The 18,703-nt window shown below is 44.3% G+C and overlaps 1 protein-coding gene across 2 annotated transcripts in view; it reads left to right on the top strand.

Annotated features, from left to right (window-relative positions):
• Window positions 1–18,703, top strand: part of CPAMD8 (C3 and PZP like alpha-2-macroglobulin domain containing 8) — a 1,208,079-nt gene that overhangs the window by 416,655 nt on the left and 772,721 nt on the right. For both annotated transcript variants that reach the window (XM_086946939.1, XM_086946938.1), the window contains exons 24-25: window positions 2,519–2,817; window positions 4,169–4,394. In XM_086946939.1, coding sequence (XP_086803065.1) covers window positions 2,519–2,817; window positions 4,169–4,394 — 525 coding nt within the window. The remainder of the gene's footprint in view (window positions 1–2,518; window positions 2,818–4,168; window positions 4,395–18,703) is intronic.

The raw sequence follows: 18,703 nt of genomic DNA, 5'->3' as shown, positions 1-18,703 counted from the left end.
ATTACTCTGATCTTAAATCATAAATATAAGGTATATTCATTACGGTGCAGAACCCTTATCATACTATGGTTCATATCTTGCTTCCTGCATTATAGTAAAGCCTATATGCCATGCTTCCTGGGTATCTTGCCCTTCGTTTTGGTGACAACAAGCTGTTCTGAAAGTACTAGTGAAGTTGTCCAATATGGGGGTACCCTCATACATGTAAGTATAGCCATAAAATAATTGTAAATGAGTCACAAAATAGTCCCTATATATATCATAATAGAATACTGAATAAGCACTGTTTTCCAGTGGCATGAAACAATAAGGAATTTATAGTGATGGACTCTTATTATTTCTGTTCTGTCAAATATGTTTACACAAATACTCCGCAAATACTACATGTAATGGTCCCAAATAAACAACTGAGATATTCTAAATGTGGGGCCAAAATTGTGGTGTTTACTCATTTGATCTGAGTATATATGCTCGTGGAGCAATACTGGAAGGCAGTAGTGAGTACACATAAAACACACAAATCTACCACTGAAATTGTCCCCGAAGGTATATTTACTTGAAGTGTCATCTTTCAAGGATAGACATAAGGCACATTAAAAGCCAGCTGGATTTGCCCTGCTTTTAGCTAAAAAGGGTTAGCTATTCCCTGGATGTTAGCTGAAGCACCAGATTTGAGAAACTGGATTAGAGATTTGAGCGCATGGTTGACTGCAGAGAACATACATATAAAATTAACTCTCACCAATACTAAGCTGGCCGAGTATCTAAAACGTTGGCAGATGCTAATAAAGATCTGAACTACCCGGAGGACGTGTTGCCTCCATGATCCTATCAGATAAACATTCACCTATTTGTGAAACATAAATACACGCTGTGCAAGCAATAAGAATATTCAATTTCCGTGCCATCTCTTATTGGAAATGTACAGCATTTATTTGTCTCCATGTGTGAGATATATGAATATCGATACATTGCTGCATGTATAGCTAGTGTATTATGATGTGACTACCTTCATTTTATTTTCTGCCTTCTATCCAGACTGTATTGGTTTTCTTTCTTTTAAAACCAAAGGGCCGATTACGATGCCATACGAAACGGCTAAGACCCTCGGTCGGAGCTGTTCCTATGGCATCGTAATCAGCAGTTCGGATTCATTTCCGAGCGTCCCATGTGGATGGAGTTGGTCGGAAATTAATCAGAACTGGATTTCCGAATGGCTTCGGACGGGCTTGGAGAGCAGCCCGTTTGCCATTCGGAAAGTCACCTGGAATCCCAAGGGCGGCTCTTTCCGCCCGAGGGATTACAATGCTGTTATACGACAGCCTTTCTGCACCGGCCTTTCCGACATAGAAAGGCTGCCGGAAGTCGACTATGGTAGCCCCCAGCAGGGCCTCCGGTTGGAAGCCGACCCCTGTTGATCCCTGCACCCCGTGGCACTTTGAAGTGCCTGCCACGGGGTGCAGGGATCACTGCGCCTCTTCTCTTTGCAATGAGAGCATGCATTCCGTCAGAATTCATGCTCCCATTGTAAAGCATAGGAGTGTGACCAATCGCAATTGCTGGGTTGAGACCGTCGACAGGAGGTCGGTCGGACCCAATACCGAATCGATGTCGGACGGACTCAGGTCCGTCCGACATCGTAATTGGGCCCTAAGGGGTCCATTAGGATGGCGGGCGGAATAAGTCCGCCCGCCACCCTAACGGAGATCGGGACCGCCCGCCTAAAGGGCGTTGGGTCCCGATATTGGCATTAGGATGCGTCCGCCACAGTGGCGGGCACATCCTTCATTTTTAACATTGTGGCGGGCGGTGCACTCTGCACCGCCCGTCACAATGCTAAAAATGCATTTTAGCATTTGCATATACAAAGCGGCAGGCACCTCGCGGTGCCTGCCGCTTTGTATATGCAAATGAAGGGGGTACCACAGGTACCCCCCGTGTGCCACCCCCCTATGGCCGTCACTCTGGGGGCCCACATGGGCCCCCCAGAGTGAACACCGCATGCCTTTAAGGCATTGAATTATGCCCATAGTAATATTGCGGGCGGTGTCTGACAGACACCGCCTGCATGTTACTCATTTTCGCCCCGGCCGCCAGGCGACCGGGGCGGAAAAGTGGCGGGTGGTGTTTCACCCCGCTGCGGTCCCCCCCCGCCATTGTAATGTGGCGGGGGGGGAAATGGGTGGCGGGCGGGCATTTCTGTCGGGCGGATCGCCACCGCCACCTTAGCGGTGGCGATCCGCCCGACATCATAATGGAGCCCATAGACTTTAAAACAATTAAATATTATAAATATTACACATAGTTCCCTGTGCAGAAGATTTAGGAACAGTAGCAGGAACAATCTAAATTGTCTGAAGTGTACTTATTTGTTTTATGAGAAAGTCGATTGAAGATGTCTTTATTGAATAAGGTGAAAAAGGGAGGCAGACAATATTTTTAAGCTTGTTTGGCTTTTGCATCAACAACACCAGCTGTAATATCAGGTAATGATATTATTTTTTGTTTTACTGACTAGAAAAAATTCACATCTCCACGCCAAACAAGTATGAGTACCAGTATGTTCAGAAGCCTTCAAAGATGACCCATTTTGACGTGGCTGTTAAGGCACACAACGACGCTCATTTTGCATTAACATCCGGCCCACATGACGTGGCTGAGTTGATTGAGGTCGTCATTGGTGGGAACCAGAATGCCAAGACCTGGATCACCACAAGTAAAATGGGGGAACCAGTTGCCAGTGCGAACACTGCAGGGATTTTGTCCTGGGACGAGTTTCGGAGCTTCTGGATCAGCTGGAAAAACGGAATTATTCAGGTATTGCTTATTACTGATCATTCCCAGCTAAACTGATTTTGTTTCTTCTTTCTTGAAAGTGTGAGAACTGATAGTAAATGTAATAGTCCCTAGCTCCAAGGCCGGGATTATCTTGTTTATGATGAGTTAATCTCATAACATATGCTTATACTTTTCTCATTGAGGAATGAATTACATCATGCTGGTGTTTTAGATCTGTAGCTCTGGGAGGGGCTGATTTCTATTATTTGCATACTTATTCTTCATATGTATTTAAAAGATGGAAGGAAGGTCCAACCAGTCTATGTTTCCTTCTGATTACTAGAATCAGAACAGATCCCAAGTAGGAATCCTAATAAGACAGGAAAAATCATTTGGACCCATTGCTAGTCGTGTTTCAAATAAATAAATAAAACTGCATCTTCATAAGGAAAATTGGGAGTAGCACTATCTCATCCACATGCTTTAATAATGAGGCAACTTCGTGATGCACTCTTTGGAAAGTACTTAAAGCAACTTGCGTGTCCAATGACCAAATGTACGTGCCTCTTGTGTCAAAAAGATTAGTATTACCCGAATGTGTTTGTGCTTGGCCTAAGACCAGACACTTTTGACCATATGATGAAATCTAAATGGTTACTGGTATTCGCGTGAACAGCAACAGTGAAACTAGCAACAGATTTCACCTGGAAGAAATCTAATGCACTGTCAATAATGTAGTGGCACCATAGACTCTGGTCCATACTGATAATGAAAAAATTGATATGCAAATTGGACGGCATGTGCCTTGCCTTTAACGGTCACTGGCGCCTGGTACAATATCTTATAATTGAGATCCCCACTTTAGCATTACCTCCTTGCTGGAAAGCATTGGGTTTGTCCTTGTGATACAAAGGGGTAAACACAACATAGTATATGAAGTGGAGTTGGAAGACTTTGACAATTGCTAGAGGTGGTATGGTTAAGGATACATCTATCCGTTATTGGGGGTTACTCTATTACGGAAGCAACATTTTAAAAGCTAAAGAAAAAACAATTAGCAGACACAGTTAAAGAAAAGGAAACTTCGAAATGAGTCTAATGTATTTTTTTTCCATTTCAGAAAGTCTTACTGAAATGTTTGAAAAAAAGAATACTCTCATGAAAATCCATATATTTTGTTTAAAAAAAAAACAGTAGAGGGTGGGAGACGGGAGGCAGCAGCTTTCCAGATTATAGACAATTAAATGGTTGAACACAGACAAAATTAATAGCAAATTAAAGTAATATCTCTTCACATATCCTCTGCAACTGAATGTTTGAGTGTGTCTTGCAGGCAATTGGAGATGGCTTGATTAACACTGGATGATTTCCTTTCATTGACCGTTTTTAGGTAGGCCATGGTACCCAGCCTGCGAATGAATCTCTGATAGTGGAGTGGGCTGTCTCGAAGAAGCCGGAGGTGAAGTACATCGGATTCTCTACTGGGTGGGGCTCAATGGGAGAGTTTAAGATCTGGAGGAAAGAGGAGACTGATGAGAACCACAATGAAGCCTTTACACTGGGTGTACCACATAATGTGATTCCTGGATCTGAAAGAGCCATTGCCTCCATCATAGGTAAATCCCACATGCCAATAAATATGCATAATATTGACCATGGCTGGTCGACCAGTGCGTAAAGCACATATTTGCATATTTTTAATCCCCAAAAATGTCCTTGCATTATTATATTTTTTTTACTAAATGTTATTGCCATCAAACTGATTACTCCTTCAAGATGGTTTCCACATTCTTAATTATATAGTTTTAATTGCGCAGTACCTAATTAACATGGGTGACGGTATTTTGAGATACCATCCATATTTCAATTACCACTGGAAAGATAGGTGGTAACTTCCCTTCCCCTCACTAACCTTATTCTGTGTGTTAGGTAGCATACACCAGTGAATTTTGCATTCTGGCCTAGATACTTGCTATTATAAATGTGACTAATTATTCCAGCTGTGAAACAAGATATCAAAATTGTTGCTGCAGACATTTAAAATTATGCACATTTAAGTGAATAACGAGAATTTTCATAGATGCGTTATTGACTGACATGAAATAGACAACCAAGCAAAGCTTAAGCTTAAGACAAAAACATCACCTTTATTCACAGTCCACATCTACAATTGCATGTTGCATATGTGTTTCAGACTCATCCACTATTGTGAAAAGACTTTTTGAATTGTGATATTTTAAACATATAAAGATGGAGAATTAAGACAAGGTCCAGATCCATGATTGGGCATTGCTATGTCAGAGCAGTGAGAAGGAGTATGTTACTTACCCTGCAAGGATCTATTTGTAGCATGTAGTGCTGCAGATTCACATGCGATGCACACTCCTGCCATTTAGTGTTGGGCCCGGACTTTGCAATTTGTTTTTCTTGAGGAAGTCTTTTATGATCTCCTCCTTCTCAAGGCATTACACATGTTCAACGGCTCCTTTGTTAGATTGTATTGGTTTTTCCCTGCCATATGGGAAATTCGGATATAGTCTGGTAAGTGTTTGCTGTTGAACCTGCATCAATTTACTGTGTATATGTGCCACCATCTAATACCAGCCAGAGAGGAGGGAGGCTGCATGTTAATCTACCATGAACAAAAACTACTGGGTTTGGGCTCCCAACAGCACAGCTTGCCACAAGCTAATAATGAACAACAGAAAATGCACGTGCTGCCAATCAATTACCTGCCTTCTTTTGGCTAAACATCAGAGATGAAACAAATGTTTATTTTGACCAAAAAGTGTCATTTATTTATTTTATTTTGATTAGACTCATTTAGTCATTTTTACCTCAAAGGAAGATTTTTAACAAGTTCGTTTTTTAAGACCTTATGTACAACATGAACTACAAATAACATATATTCAAATATATATTTTACAAAAAAAGGACAAATTGGAAAAAGTTAGACAGAAACAGATCACACACCTTCAATCATACAACTTTCACACCACACTATATACACAATATATACAGACACATCTACAAGAAACAATGTGAATTATTTCAACAATGTAATCAATTGGATTACAGTAAAGCCCAAAAACATTTGTATTTTGTAAGAACCATTTGATGTTTTTCACAGTTTTAGATAATCATTTTAGGCTTATAGAATCAATCTACAGCACCACATGCTAAAATAGATGCTTACAGGATAATTAATACTCTCTATTCATAGCATGTGTTGGCTGCAGATAAACATGCTATGCACAGACCGTAAACCAGTACTCCTCAGATGTTGTATTTGCCTGAAATATTGTCTGTCAAACTGTTTTTCCCATTAGAGCTTATTGACTGTCTTGTACATCCAGACAATAGTGTGTGGTAAAGATTTGTCCAGGTTGCCGCTTTACAAATGTCTGCGAGCAGGATATTTCCTAAGAGGGCCAATTGAGGCACCATTTTTCCTTGTTGAATGCACCCTTGGTGCTGTGGGGAGTGTTCATTTTGCTTTGATTAAAGCTGGGTCTGGTGGCTTAGTGGACTAATGCAGCCACTGCAAGGGCCAGTGTTCGACCTCATGGTTACCAGTTTACATCTCGCTGGTTAACTCAGCCTTTCAACTTTCTGAGGCCGATAAAAAGATGACTTTGATAGACAAGGCGAAGTCGAAGACTCTTCGACTTCTTACTTTTCTTTCTCTTCGAGTGGAACAAAGGTCTTGGTCTCCGCCACCAATCCTAGGACTTACCTCTCGATTGGGAAAACTGTACCTTTGTACCCCCAATTTACACCTCTCTAGCCACATGTAAGTCCCTTGTGAAAGTTACCTTGGGTACCAAGGAAAACGTGACAAGGGAAAGCCACTAAGGGCTGCAGCACACATTGTACCACCCTTAGAGGCCCTGTACCTTAACACACACACACTGCCATTACAGGCTGCATGTTTTTGGTGCAGAGAAATGTGAACACATACCTGTATGCTATGCCTGCAACCCACTGCCTGTGGTATAGGTAAGGCACCCCTCTAGCTGGGTGCACAACATCACTGGTGAGGGTACAGTTGTAGGAGCACTAAACCCCTACAGTGTCTAAGTCCATTCTTAGACATTGTAAGTGCAGTAAAGCCATAAAGAGCATATGGTCTGGGAGTTTATCATTACGAACTCCACATCACCATAATGGCTTTACTGAATTCTGGGAAGTTTGTTAGCAAACTTCTCAGCATAATAAACCCACACTGATGCCAGTGTGGGATTTATTATACCAAGCACTCAGAGGGCACCTTAGAGATGCCCCTTGAAAAACGACTAGCCTCTGTTGAGTTCCCTGACTGGTAAACACCGGCCTGCCACCACGAGACATGTTTCTGGACCATTGAGGTGGTCACACCTACCCCAGGTCAGGAAGAGCCATCTGTGGCAGGGGAGCTTCAAAGGCCTTGCCACCTTTCTAACACGACTCCCAGCCTCTCCTGCTATCAGGAGCAGGCCCCCTTACTGTCTCACCCCCTTTTCGGTGGGAGGACATGCGGGAAAAATTAGAACACCCCAGAAGGTGTGCCCACCTCTGCCAACCTCACCCCTCAGTTGGGGGAGGCAAGGTAAAGAACACTCTTCAGTGCCCGCCATCTTGCACATGGCATGCACTCGCCAATCAGTGTTAGGGATTGTGCCCACTCCCTCACGTGTGAGCACACCAATTGTGTAGTCGCCCTAAGGTGCCCCCTTGGTGTTGAGCCACTCAGGTCGTGGGCGTTGGGTGCAGAGTGGTGCAAACTCGCTGATCCTTGCGTAGCTGGAGTCTGTTGTTTGAAAAAATCCAGTGTTCACAGGAGACAGAGTCTTTGGGATTGAAGGCAGGCAGGTCCTCCCGGTTTCTCGAGGTTGCTGGCTGCAGGACACACCAGTATTTCGCTGGAGCAGGTTTGAGATGGGGATAGGCCGATAGGGCTGTGGCCAAGTCAGTGGGTGTCCTCCTCTTGTTAGCTTTGGCACGGCTGTTCAGTCCTTCTTCTTCTTTTCTTCTTGTAGGGTTCTGAGGAAGCAAGATTTAGGGGCGTTAAAGGTAGCTAAAAGGTCGGTACCAATGTGTCCCTTCCCTGGGGTGGGTAAACCCCCTATTATGCCACCCTTCTGTGGAAGGGGGGCATATGCCTTTCCCTGTTTGGCTGAGTCCCCCTATCTGCAAGATGGCGGGGACTGAGAGTTGTGCTTCACCTCGCCTCCCCCACCTGAGGGTTGGAGTTGGCAGAGGTGGGCACACCTCTCTTCCTCGCTTGTTTTTTCCCGCTGGTTCTCCCGCCCAAAGTGGGGGTCAGAACCAGTGGGGACCAATTGGTGAAATCAGCAAGTGGCCTGGGGAAGCTCACAGAGACGGCAAGCCTTTGAAGCTTCCCCTTCGTGGACCCTGCCCATCCTGGGGCAGGAGGCGTGGCACCTCTTCCCAGGATGTGCATTGTTTCAGGCACCTGAGAGCAGCAGGCTCTCGACCCAGGGGTCCAGAAACATGGCTGGTGGTGGCAGCTGATAGCAGCCACTCAGCCTGGACACTAGTGGTAGGTTAGTTTTCAGGGGTTATGTCTAAGATGCCCTTTGTGTCCTTTTTTCATTAAATCCCACAGTGGCATCAGTGTAGGTTTAATGTGTTGAGAAGTTTGATACCAAACTTCTCAGTTTTTCAGTGTGGCCATTATGGTGTTGTGAAGTTTGTAATGCACCATATACTCTTAATGGCAGCACTGCACTTACAATGTCTAAGAATGGACTTGGACACTGTAGGGGTACAGGGCTCATGCACCTGTACCCTCACCACTGGTATAGTACACCCAGCAAGAGGGGTGACTGATCTATACCAGGGCAGTGGGTTGTAGGCATGGCACACAGGGGTGTCTGCCATGTCGACTCTTCACTTTGTTAACAACAACTAAGGAGTGACTAAGTGCAAACGAATAAAGAGTATTTAAACAAAAAATCTTTTTTGTGTCTTTTTCTTTATATATATGTCTCTCTTACTATCCCCCTCAAGGACAAAGAAACCCCTTAAAGAAAAATATTCCTAAGGTGAACCAATGTCTTATCTTTTTTGTAAAAGGACCCTCACTCACCACTAATTGGTGACATGCTTCATCATTGGGTCCCCGCTGGGGTAGCCGAATGCCCCCCCAGCGTGCTGCAATGCCTGGTTTACAGCGGAGCGGGATGTGGTGAGTGCAACAGTGCCCAAATTAAGGTGTGAGTGTAACTGTGGGTGCAAAATTAAAAAATACAAGGTTGTAGCCTATACAAAAATCTTTAATACCGACAACCTGTATTAGGTTAAAAACAAAGTGGCGGACAGCTAGGTTCTGTCTTAGGAAACCTGTGTCCTTTAAAACAAACAACTGATCAACATGTTTCTGCTGCTACAACTGCAAATTCGCTCAGCATTCGTCAGGACCTAAATTATGTCCTCCGGTGGTGTACGCGCCCTAAGGTGCACCCTCCCGTGAGGCTCTAAATGTGAAAAATTCTTTTGAAGTTTAGACCATATAGTGTTATTCACGGTTAATAGCCGTGGTATCTCACTGCGATTTGCAGGGGCACAAAAAACGTTACGAGAGCAAAAGACTCTCCCCGTGGGTCGAGACAGCGCGGGATGCCTTCACGCGGTGTCTATTTGAGCACTCGCGCCTCCCTGCATTGTATCTGGGCTGCTGTCTCCCCGGAAGTGTGCCATATCGACTCTTCACTTTGTTCTGCACCAAAACAACAGCCTGCAAAGGCAGTGTGTGAGTGTGAAGGTACAGGATCTCTAAGGGTGGCACAATAAGTGCTGCAGCCCTTAGAGGCCTTCTCTGGTTACATTACCCATGGTACTGTGGAACCATTTACCAGGGGCTGACCTGTGGCCAGAGATGCCAGTTGGGCTTAGGCTTCAATGCAGTTTTAGGGAAAGAACATAGGCCGTGGGTACCTGGTTAGCAGGAGCCCAGGGCACACTAAGTCAAAGTACAACAGCAATTAAGCAAAAAGTGGGGGCAACCATGTAAAAAGAGGGCCCTTTCTCATACCGGCCTCTCCTGTGCCGCTGAGGATGCATCCTTTGTGCTGGCCTAATCCCCCATTTACCCTGAGCTTAAGTCCAGGAGTTTGGCTCCCACAACCCAGTGGCCTGCTCGTCAGCAGGCACCAATCGGAGGCCCCCTATCCCTCATTGGATAACATTGAGCCTCAGCACTCTGCACCCGCCTGCCCTAGTGCCGCTGAGGGTGTAACAAGAGTGCATCCTTGACCCTGGGGGACCCCTGAGTCTAACCCCAGAATACCAACTCCCACAGCAAAGTACTTACCTTTGAACCGATAACACTATTTTCCTCCATAGGACAACATTGACTGTTTTTCTATGAAAAGTTTCTAAGTGTGGAGTTGGAAAATCTAAGAAACCCTTTAAAACTGTAACTTAATAGCCTAAACGCTTTTACTTACCTGTTACAGGAAATGTCCCAGTGCAGTATCCACGTAAACTGCACTGTGTAAGAAAAGTAATCTGAAAAGTAACTTACATGATATTCTACTGAAATGTCAATGCAAAGTATATGACCAGTATTCCACAGTATTGCATTACCAGTAATTCAAACTGTAACCACTCCAAAGTACATTTACAATAGGATTTCCAAACTGTATATTTACTGCAAGGTATTTATCACTTAACTGTGCCAGGCTTTCTTCATTCTAGGAAATAAAATAACTAAAAGAATAGTTTTACACAAAAACAATTGGTCTGAAGTTTAGTCTTTGAGTGTGCAAATTCATTTGTTGACTGAGTCTACAACAAATGTTTAACACTGCTTCTGATACAGCCTTACTGCGCAACCACACTACCACAAATAGAGTGTAAAAAAACAAGTTACTTACCTGTAACTACAGTTATCCAGTATTGGTATCTTTCATAGATACACATGCCTAAATCATTCCCCGTCGCCGAGGCGCAAGTCCCACGGTAACAAATATACAATAGAAGTGCCTTAGTAAAAACTGTAGTCGGCTGACAAGCCTATAGGCCCAAACAGGCCCAAATCTTAGTAGCCTATCTACCTCCTTATGTAAAAAGAACTGAAAATAGTTCCAACCACTCAGAAGTCAGCACCCTCTAGAACCTTCCCAGCAGAGGCAGTTCTCCTCAGATTTTCTTAGCACAAGTGAGGAGTAAGTATCCCCATTAGAGAACTGTCCTGCCCGGGGAGGAGGGTGGGTGCATGTGAATCTATGAAAGATACCAAAACTGGATAACTGTAGTTGCAGGTAAGTAACTTGTTTTCTTATCCAGTATTGGGATATCTTTCATAGATTCACATGCCTGAATCAGAGTAGCAAGCAGTAGGTCCAAAAAATGTCGTTTGCGGAAGGTGGGAGACAAAGTGTCAATCTACATATCCCCCACTCATCGGAAGGTTATAGAGCACTTAAAATATGCACATACACATAAATGCAAAAACCTTCTGATATGAAACAATTATAGCCATTTAACATATTTCACATTTAAGAACAAAATTTGACAATCAGAAACATTAGCAAGTAATATGAGAGACCTTCAAAAGTCTAACCTTAATGAAGAAGATGTCGAAGAACAGCTTCTCCCACTGCTGCATCGTCATGCGACACAGATTGTAAGCAGTAGTGTTTCGTGAACGTATAGACATTCTTCCATGTCGCAGCACGGCAAATGTTCTCCAATGTGACCCCAGCAAACAAGGCTGTAGAAGCCGACATAGTTCTGGTGAAATGTGCTTTAACCTTTCTGAGCAACGGTTTGTTGGCTTTATCATGACAAAATTGTATGACAGAAGATAACCATCTGGCTACCGTTGCTTTTGTAACACCTTGTCCCATCGTGGCTTGGCCATAAGCGATCAACAGCTGATTAGATTTCCTTATATTCTTACTTCTTTGAAGGTAGAACTTCAAGTAACGTTTTACATGAAGAGAATGTAAAGCTTTTTCTGCCGGTGTAACTGGATCCGGGAAAAAAGTCTTAAGCTTTACTGGCTGGTTCAGGTGGAATTGAGACGGTACTTTTAGAATGAATTTTGGATTCGTTCGCAAAGTAACGTAATCCTTAGAGAAGTGAAGAAAAGGTTCTGCTATTGTGAAAGCCTGGATTTCACTAACCCTCCGGGCTGAGGTGAGGGCTAACAAAAGCGCTACCTTCCAGGTTAAACATTTTAAATCAGTCTTGTGAATTGATTCAAAAGGTCTCCTCATCAATTGAGATAAAACTGTATTGAGATCCCACTCTGGAGGTGGAGGTCGAACTGGAGGAAAGGCTTGAAATAGACCTTTTAGAAATTGTTTGATAAGTGACAAAGAACAAAGTGATGGCTTGTTAGAACTCTTTCTGAATCTAGAAATTGCAGCAAGGTGGACTTTGATAGATAAGAACACTAGACCTGCTGTAGCTAGTGATAGTAAATAGGGAAGAATATCCTCTGGTGGGGCCTGAAGTGGATGTACGTTATTTATTTCGCACCAATGACAGAAGCGCTTCCATTTAAAGCCGTATGTTTTGATAGTGCTTTGAGCGCGGGCTTTAGATAGAACATCTCTACAGTCCTGAGAAATTTTGAGATCTTTGAATTCTAAGAAGTCAGGAGCCATACGTGCAAGTGAAGCGATTGTGGATCTGGATACAGAATCTGACCTCTCTCCCTTGTCAACATGGTTAATGTTAGATGGAGGCGAATCGGATGTTGTTGTGACAACAGAAGTAACTCCTGAAACCAATACTGCCTCGGCCAGCGAGGAGCAATTAGGATAAGACTGCAATGTTCCCTCTTCATCTTCTGCAGAACCCCCGGGATTAATGGTATCGGGGGAAAGTGTACGCATAAATCCCTGACCATCGCATGGACAGAGCATTCCCTCTTGATCCCTGTTGAAGAAATCTGCTGACGTAATAGAGGCATTTGCTGTTCTATTGTGTTGCAAACAGGTCTAGAGTTGGTGTGCCCCACATTCGGAAGATCCTGTTCACCTGCAACTGCTCCAGCTCCCATTCGTGGCAACCTGCGAGAGATCTGCTGAGGTTGTCGGCTAGGGAATTTTGAGTTCCTTTGACATGTTCTGCTCTGAGGGTTATGCCATGCTTGATAACCCATTCCCACATCTCTTGAGCTTCCTGCGATAGGGAGAGAGACCTTGTTCATCCCTGTTTGTTGAGGTAATACATGCTAGTGGTATTGTCCGTACGCACCAGCACCGAGGAGTTCGTAATTCTCGGAAGGAATGCTTGCAGAGAGAGGAAAATGGCCCTCAGTTCGAGACTGTTGATGTGTTTTTTCTGATAGTATCGAGACCAATGACCCTGAATTTGAAGGTCTTGGAGATGTCCTCCCCACCCCTCATTAGATGCATCCGTGGTCAGGACAAACTCTGGGAAAGTGGCTAGGAACGTGAGACACGTAGATAGATTGCTTCTTTTTGACCACCAGTGGAGAGCCTGTATCATTCGTGGGGTCACCTTTATGGAATCGTCGAATTACCCTCCGGCCTGCTGCCATTGTTTGTGCAACTCTTCCTGCAGTGGTCTCATCCTGAGTTTTGCAAGTGGGACTAAACTGATCGCTGAAGAGCGCATCCCCAGAAGAGAAGCAAATGTTCGGACAGAAACTGACTTTTTTCTTGCAATCAACCTTTCCAGGCTTTGTAATTTGCTCTGTCGATCCTTAGTCAAGAACGCTTTGCATTGTTGGGTGTCTAGTGTTGCTCCCAGAAAGGGCAGAACTTGGAGGGGTTGCAATTGCGACTTGTTGGCATTGAGAGTGAGTCCCAGATTTGAGAATAGATTGAGGCAACTATTTACAGCTTGTTTCGTAGCCTGCTTTGATGGACTCTTGAGCAGCTTATCGTCGAGGTATGGAAAGACTTGTATTCCTTGAGACCTCAGTGTGGCTGACACTGGAGCTAGGAATTTTGTGAATATTCTTGGGGCTGATTTTAGCCCGAACGGAAGCATCTTGAATTGAAAGTGGACGCCAGCCACAGTGAATCGTAGGTATTTGCGATGTTTGGGGTGAATAGGGATATGGGAGTAAGCGACTTCCAGGTCCAGAGAAACCATAAAGTCCCCTTCGTTGAGGCAGCTCAACACATCTGTTAACGTCGCCATCCGAAAACTCTTTTTCTTCAGAAACTTGTTGAGTCTGCGCAAGTCTAGAATCGGACGCCAATCCCCCGATTTTTTCTTTATGAGGAAGAATCAAGAGTAGAATCGTTTCCCTTTTTGCGAGACTGGATCTCTTTCTATTGCATTCTTGCGGAACATCTTTAAGGCTTCTTTGAACAGTAAGTGAAGACGAGGGGGACCCTTGGGCGGGGTTGTAGGTGTTTACTTTAAGAACTCCAGAGTGTGTCCTCTTCGTACACGGTCGAGGACCCACTGATCTGATGTGATGTTCTGCCATTGTTGGGAAGGCTGAGATCTTCGCGTCCACAGGGAGGGAAGAAGGTTGGACTGGCGTTCGGCAAAGCTCATTGTTGCTTATTGGAGTCGCAGCCTTGATTACTCGATCGCCGGAGTCCGCCTTGACGAGAGAAATTATTTGAGGAGGATTGCCTGTATGATGACTGCTGGTATTGAGATTGGTATTGTCTGTTTTGCTGATTGTGGTAATTTCCTCTCGAGGAAAAACCACGGCCCCTAGATTCTCTGAAAGAACCTCTCTTATATTGCAGGGTACCCAGCGACTTAGCCGTGTCCGTGTCTGTTTTGATGGTCAATAACGCGTCATCTATATGCCTACCAAAGAGTGACTTGCCATCGTAAGCCATATCAAGAATCTTTGCCTGCACCTCAGGTCTAAACAAGGTCGCTCTGAGCCATCCCTGGCGTCTGAGAACAGCAGATCCTGCTAACTGCCTAAAATTAGTGTTTGCAATGTCTAAGGCGCAATCAATTATTTCCGATGCAGCCCGTTCTCCTTCAAGCACTATCCTTCGTGCTTCCTGCTGACGATCTTCAGCTATCAGCTCCAGAAACTCTGATAATTCTGACCACATCTGGCGGTCATAACGTGCCAAAACTGCCAGAGAATTGGCTGCCTTGATGGATGAAGCAGCATTGGTGGAAAACTTCTTTCCTATCAAGTCCAATCGTCTGCCCTCTTTATCTGGTGGTGTAGAGATTGGGGTAGACGGATTTTTTGACCTCTGTTGTGCAGCCTGCAAAATTACAGAATCAGGGCTCGGGTGACCCAGCAGAAATGATGGAGCATCTGGTGTTACCCGATACTTCTGCTCGATTCGAGGAAGGACTGCAGGAATAGAGGCAGGCGTCTTCATAATCTTAAGGCCTTCCTTCCAGGAGAAATCTATAATTGGTATAGCCCTGGTGATTCTCCTATACCCTTCTTTAAAGTTGTAAAGAAAACAATCCGACTGTTCAATAGTAACTGGAAGTTCAAACCGCGTAGCAGCTCTTTGCATGATATTATGAAAGCCGCCAATATCCTCCGGTGGCGAGTCAGATGGTTGTGGTATAGAAGGCGAAGTCATGGTAATTACATAGTCATCACAAGGATCTCTAGGCACATCATCATGAGGTAATTCGCCTTCTTCTCTTCCGTCATCATCTGAAGATGAAGTATCTTGATTACCTTGTGGCATTGGTTCAACAAGGTGTCTTGGTGAGGCAGGCTCTTGTGACGGTGGTGGAGTAGGTGTAACCACCGGTACATTAGGTATCGTGGAGTAGAGGTTGTAGGTGGAAACCTCTGCCGATAATCGGCCAACATGGCTTGTAAATCTTGAAATAATGAAGGAAGATGACCTATGTCTACCGAACTTGGTTCTCTATGCGACTGTCTATGATAAGGTGTAGACAAATCTTCCTGGTAAAAATGTTCATGGAAGCTTTCCTCTTCATCCTCATCCTGACATTTTATCTGTAATTCTGATGGATGGTCCGCAATCCCAAAAGGGCCTTCCTCCTCATCATCCTCTTCATCAAAATCTTCTTCCTCTACATATGTCTTTAAGATATGTGAGGGTAGTAACAAAGGGGAAATGTTGGTATATTCCTGTCTATGGTACGTTTTCAATTGAAAATGGGTATAAGCAACAGGAGAAGCTTGAGATTTCTGAGGTAACCCAAACCAAGATTTCAAAGATGGACTTGTGGTTAGAAAAGGGCTCTTCGTCGACATGGGCGTCTGTACCAAAGTTTACAACAGCTGACTGTGTCACAGATGGGCTTGTCGTTGACGGAATCGTAGTCGACGGTGCTGCCGTTGATGGGCTCTATATTGACAAGGTCGTAATCGATGGGGCCGTAGTTGATGGACTCTTCATCGACGGGGCCGTCGTCGATGGATTCTTCGTCGACGGGGCCTCCGTCGACGGGCTCTTCGTCGACGGGCTCTTCGTCGACGGGGTCGTCGTCGACGGGCTTGCTGTCGTCGACGAGGCCGTCGTCGACGGGCTCTTCATCGGTGGACCTGCCGTCGACAGGCTCTTCGTCGACAAGATCTTAGACGTCGACGGGCTCTTCGTCGACGATGACTTCAACGTAGACAGGGTTTTCGACGATGATGACTTCACTGACCGTCGTTGACGGGATCAACGACGATTTTGAAGAAGTAGTGTCCCCAGAAGTTTTCTTAGTGGTTTTAGAAGACACTATCGGAGAAGTTCAAGCTCTCGTAGATACCGAAGTAGAAGAGCTTGAAATAGAAGAAGTCACAGAGACTGTGTGAGAAGACACCAGTGATAGAGTCTTGACCTGGGCTTTACTCACTGTTTTAGTTGCAGAAGACTTGGTAGATTCTGAAGGCGGAGGTAAAGGTGATCCAGCAGGAGGTGAAGACGACCTCCTTGAGTGATCTGAAGCTCTGTGAGAGGATTTATGATGTTATTTCCCCTCAGGAGAAGATCTGTCTCTGGATCTGGCTCTTTTGCTGGAAGTAGAGGCCCTGTCCTCCTCATCTGTAGAAGATGATTTGAGCCATAAAAGAACTCTTGCCTCCCTATCCCTGATGGTCTTTGCAGGGAAGGTTCGACAAATCCTACAATCCTTTACAATATGATTAGGATGTAGGCAGTAGATACAGTCCTTGTGCTGGTCATCTACATGGACCCTCTTTTTATCACAGGTCCTGCAAGACTTGAAGAGAGCTTTTTTTCAGACATCCTGAAAGAGCAATGAAGAAAAAACTGAGTAGGCACTCAAGGAGACTCCCTTCCACACGACGTGCGGTGAAAATATGAGGCGAACTGCCTCTGCTGGGAAGGTTCTAGAGGGTGCTGACTTCTGATTGGTTGGATCTATTTTTAGTTCTTTTTACATAAGGAGGTAGATAGGCTACTACGATTTGGGCCTGTTTGGGCCTATAGTCTTGTCAGCCTACTACAGTTTTTACTAAGGCACTGCTATTGTATATTTGTTACCGTGGGACTCCCGCCTCGGCGACGGGGAATGATACAGGCATGTGAATCTATGAAAGATACCCCAATACTGGATAAGGTGCTATCTACTTTTACCTCGGCCTACCTTTGGGATTCCCACTGGACTCTATGCACACTATACCCCACTTTGGTTTAGTATATACAGAGCCAGCTTCCTACAACCTGCCGAGCTGTTGGTTCTTCCCGGAAGACTTCTGAGCCAAGCCTGCAGCCAAAATCTCAAACCGGGAACTCCAATTGAAAACAACTTGGCACGCGACGCCAAATCAGCACTCTGCTCCCTGCCGCCACTGTGGGTGCACCTTGTGTGCTAACTTGGATCCCCCTTTGCCCTGAGCCAAACCCTAGGAGCTTTTCTCCCACATCCATGTGGCCAGCTCCTGAGCAGCCACCAACCAGAGGCCCCCATCCTCCACTGGATAACATTGGGCCTCAGCACTTTGCTTCCGCCTGCCCTAGTACTGCTGAGGGTGCTCTTGAAGTGCATCCTTGACCCTGGAGGAACCCTTGTTCTAACCCCAGAAAACCAACTCCCAAACTAAATACTTACCTGTAAACCGATAACTTAATTTCCTCCCATAGGATTGCATTGACAGTTTTTCTGTGAAAAACTTTCTAAGTGTGGACTTGGAAAATTGTATGAAACCATAAGAAACTGTATACTTACAAAAACTGATTTACTTACCTTTTATTTAGGAAATGTCCCAGTGTGATATCTACGCATATTACACTGAGTAGAAAAAGTAACTTGAAAAGTAATACAGTAACTGCAAGTAACTGAAAAGTAATTTCAACTGTTTCTGAATAATTGTCCTACCTGTATCCAAACAAATTACATACAACTGTATTCAACTGTATTCTTCCTGCAAAGTATTATTTCACTTACCTGCACCAGGCCTGGCTTGGTTCTAGAAATAAAATACAACTAAATAATATTTTTATACAAAACAAATGGGTCAGAGTTCAGTCTTTGAGTATGACATCATTCTTGCCTGAGTGTGTACAATAAATGCTTAACACTACCCTCTGATAAAGCCTTACTGCTAACCCACACTACCACAAATAAAGAGTAAGGTATTATCTACTTTAGCCTCTGCCTACCTTTGGGGATCCACTGGACTCTGTGCACACTATACCTTACTTTGGTATAGTATATACAGAGCCAGCTTCCTACACCGCTCCCGCAAGGCCTTGGGGTGTATGGTAAGGCAGTCGATGAATGTCTTCATGTCATGGTCACGCTCGAGGCACCAGAGGCAAACAAGGTGCAGATCCATCACCGACATCTGTCAGTGACAGGTGTCACAGGGGAATGTCTGACAAAATATAGATTTAAAAAATATCTACCTACAAAAATATTGCAACAAAAATGTTGATTACAAAAATATCGACATGCTATCTCTAATAAGGTAAGTACAAAACTATCGAGAAAAAAAATATAGATGTCAAAAATATGTCATATAATTAAAATAATACTTATAAATGTAATAAACATAGTTAAA

Source organism: Lissotriton vulgaris, chromosome 12, assembly GCF_964263255.1.
Source record: "Lissotriton vulgaris chromosome 12, aLisVul1.2, whole genome shotgun sequence".
In the NCBI taxonomy this organism is placed as follows: Eukaryota; Metazoa; Chordata; class Amphibia; order Caudata; family Salamandridae; genus Lissotriton; species Lissotriton vulgaris.
The sequence above is the reverse complement of the archived record's forward strand: the minus strand, read 5'-3'. Positions and strand labels throughout refer to the sequence as shown.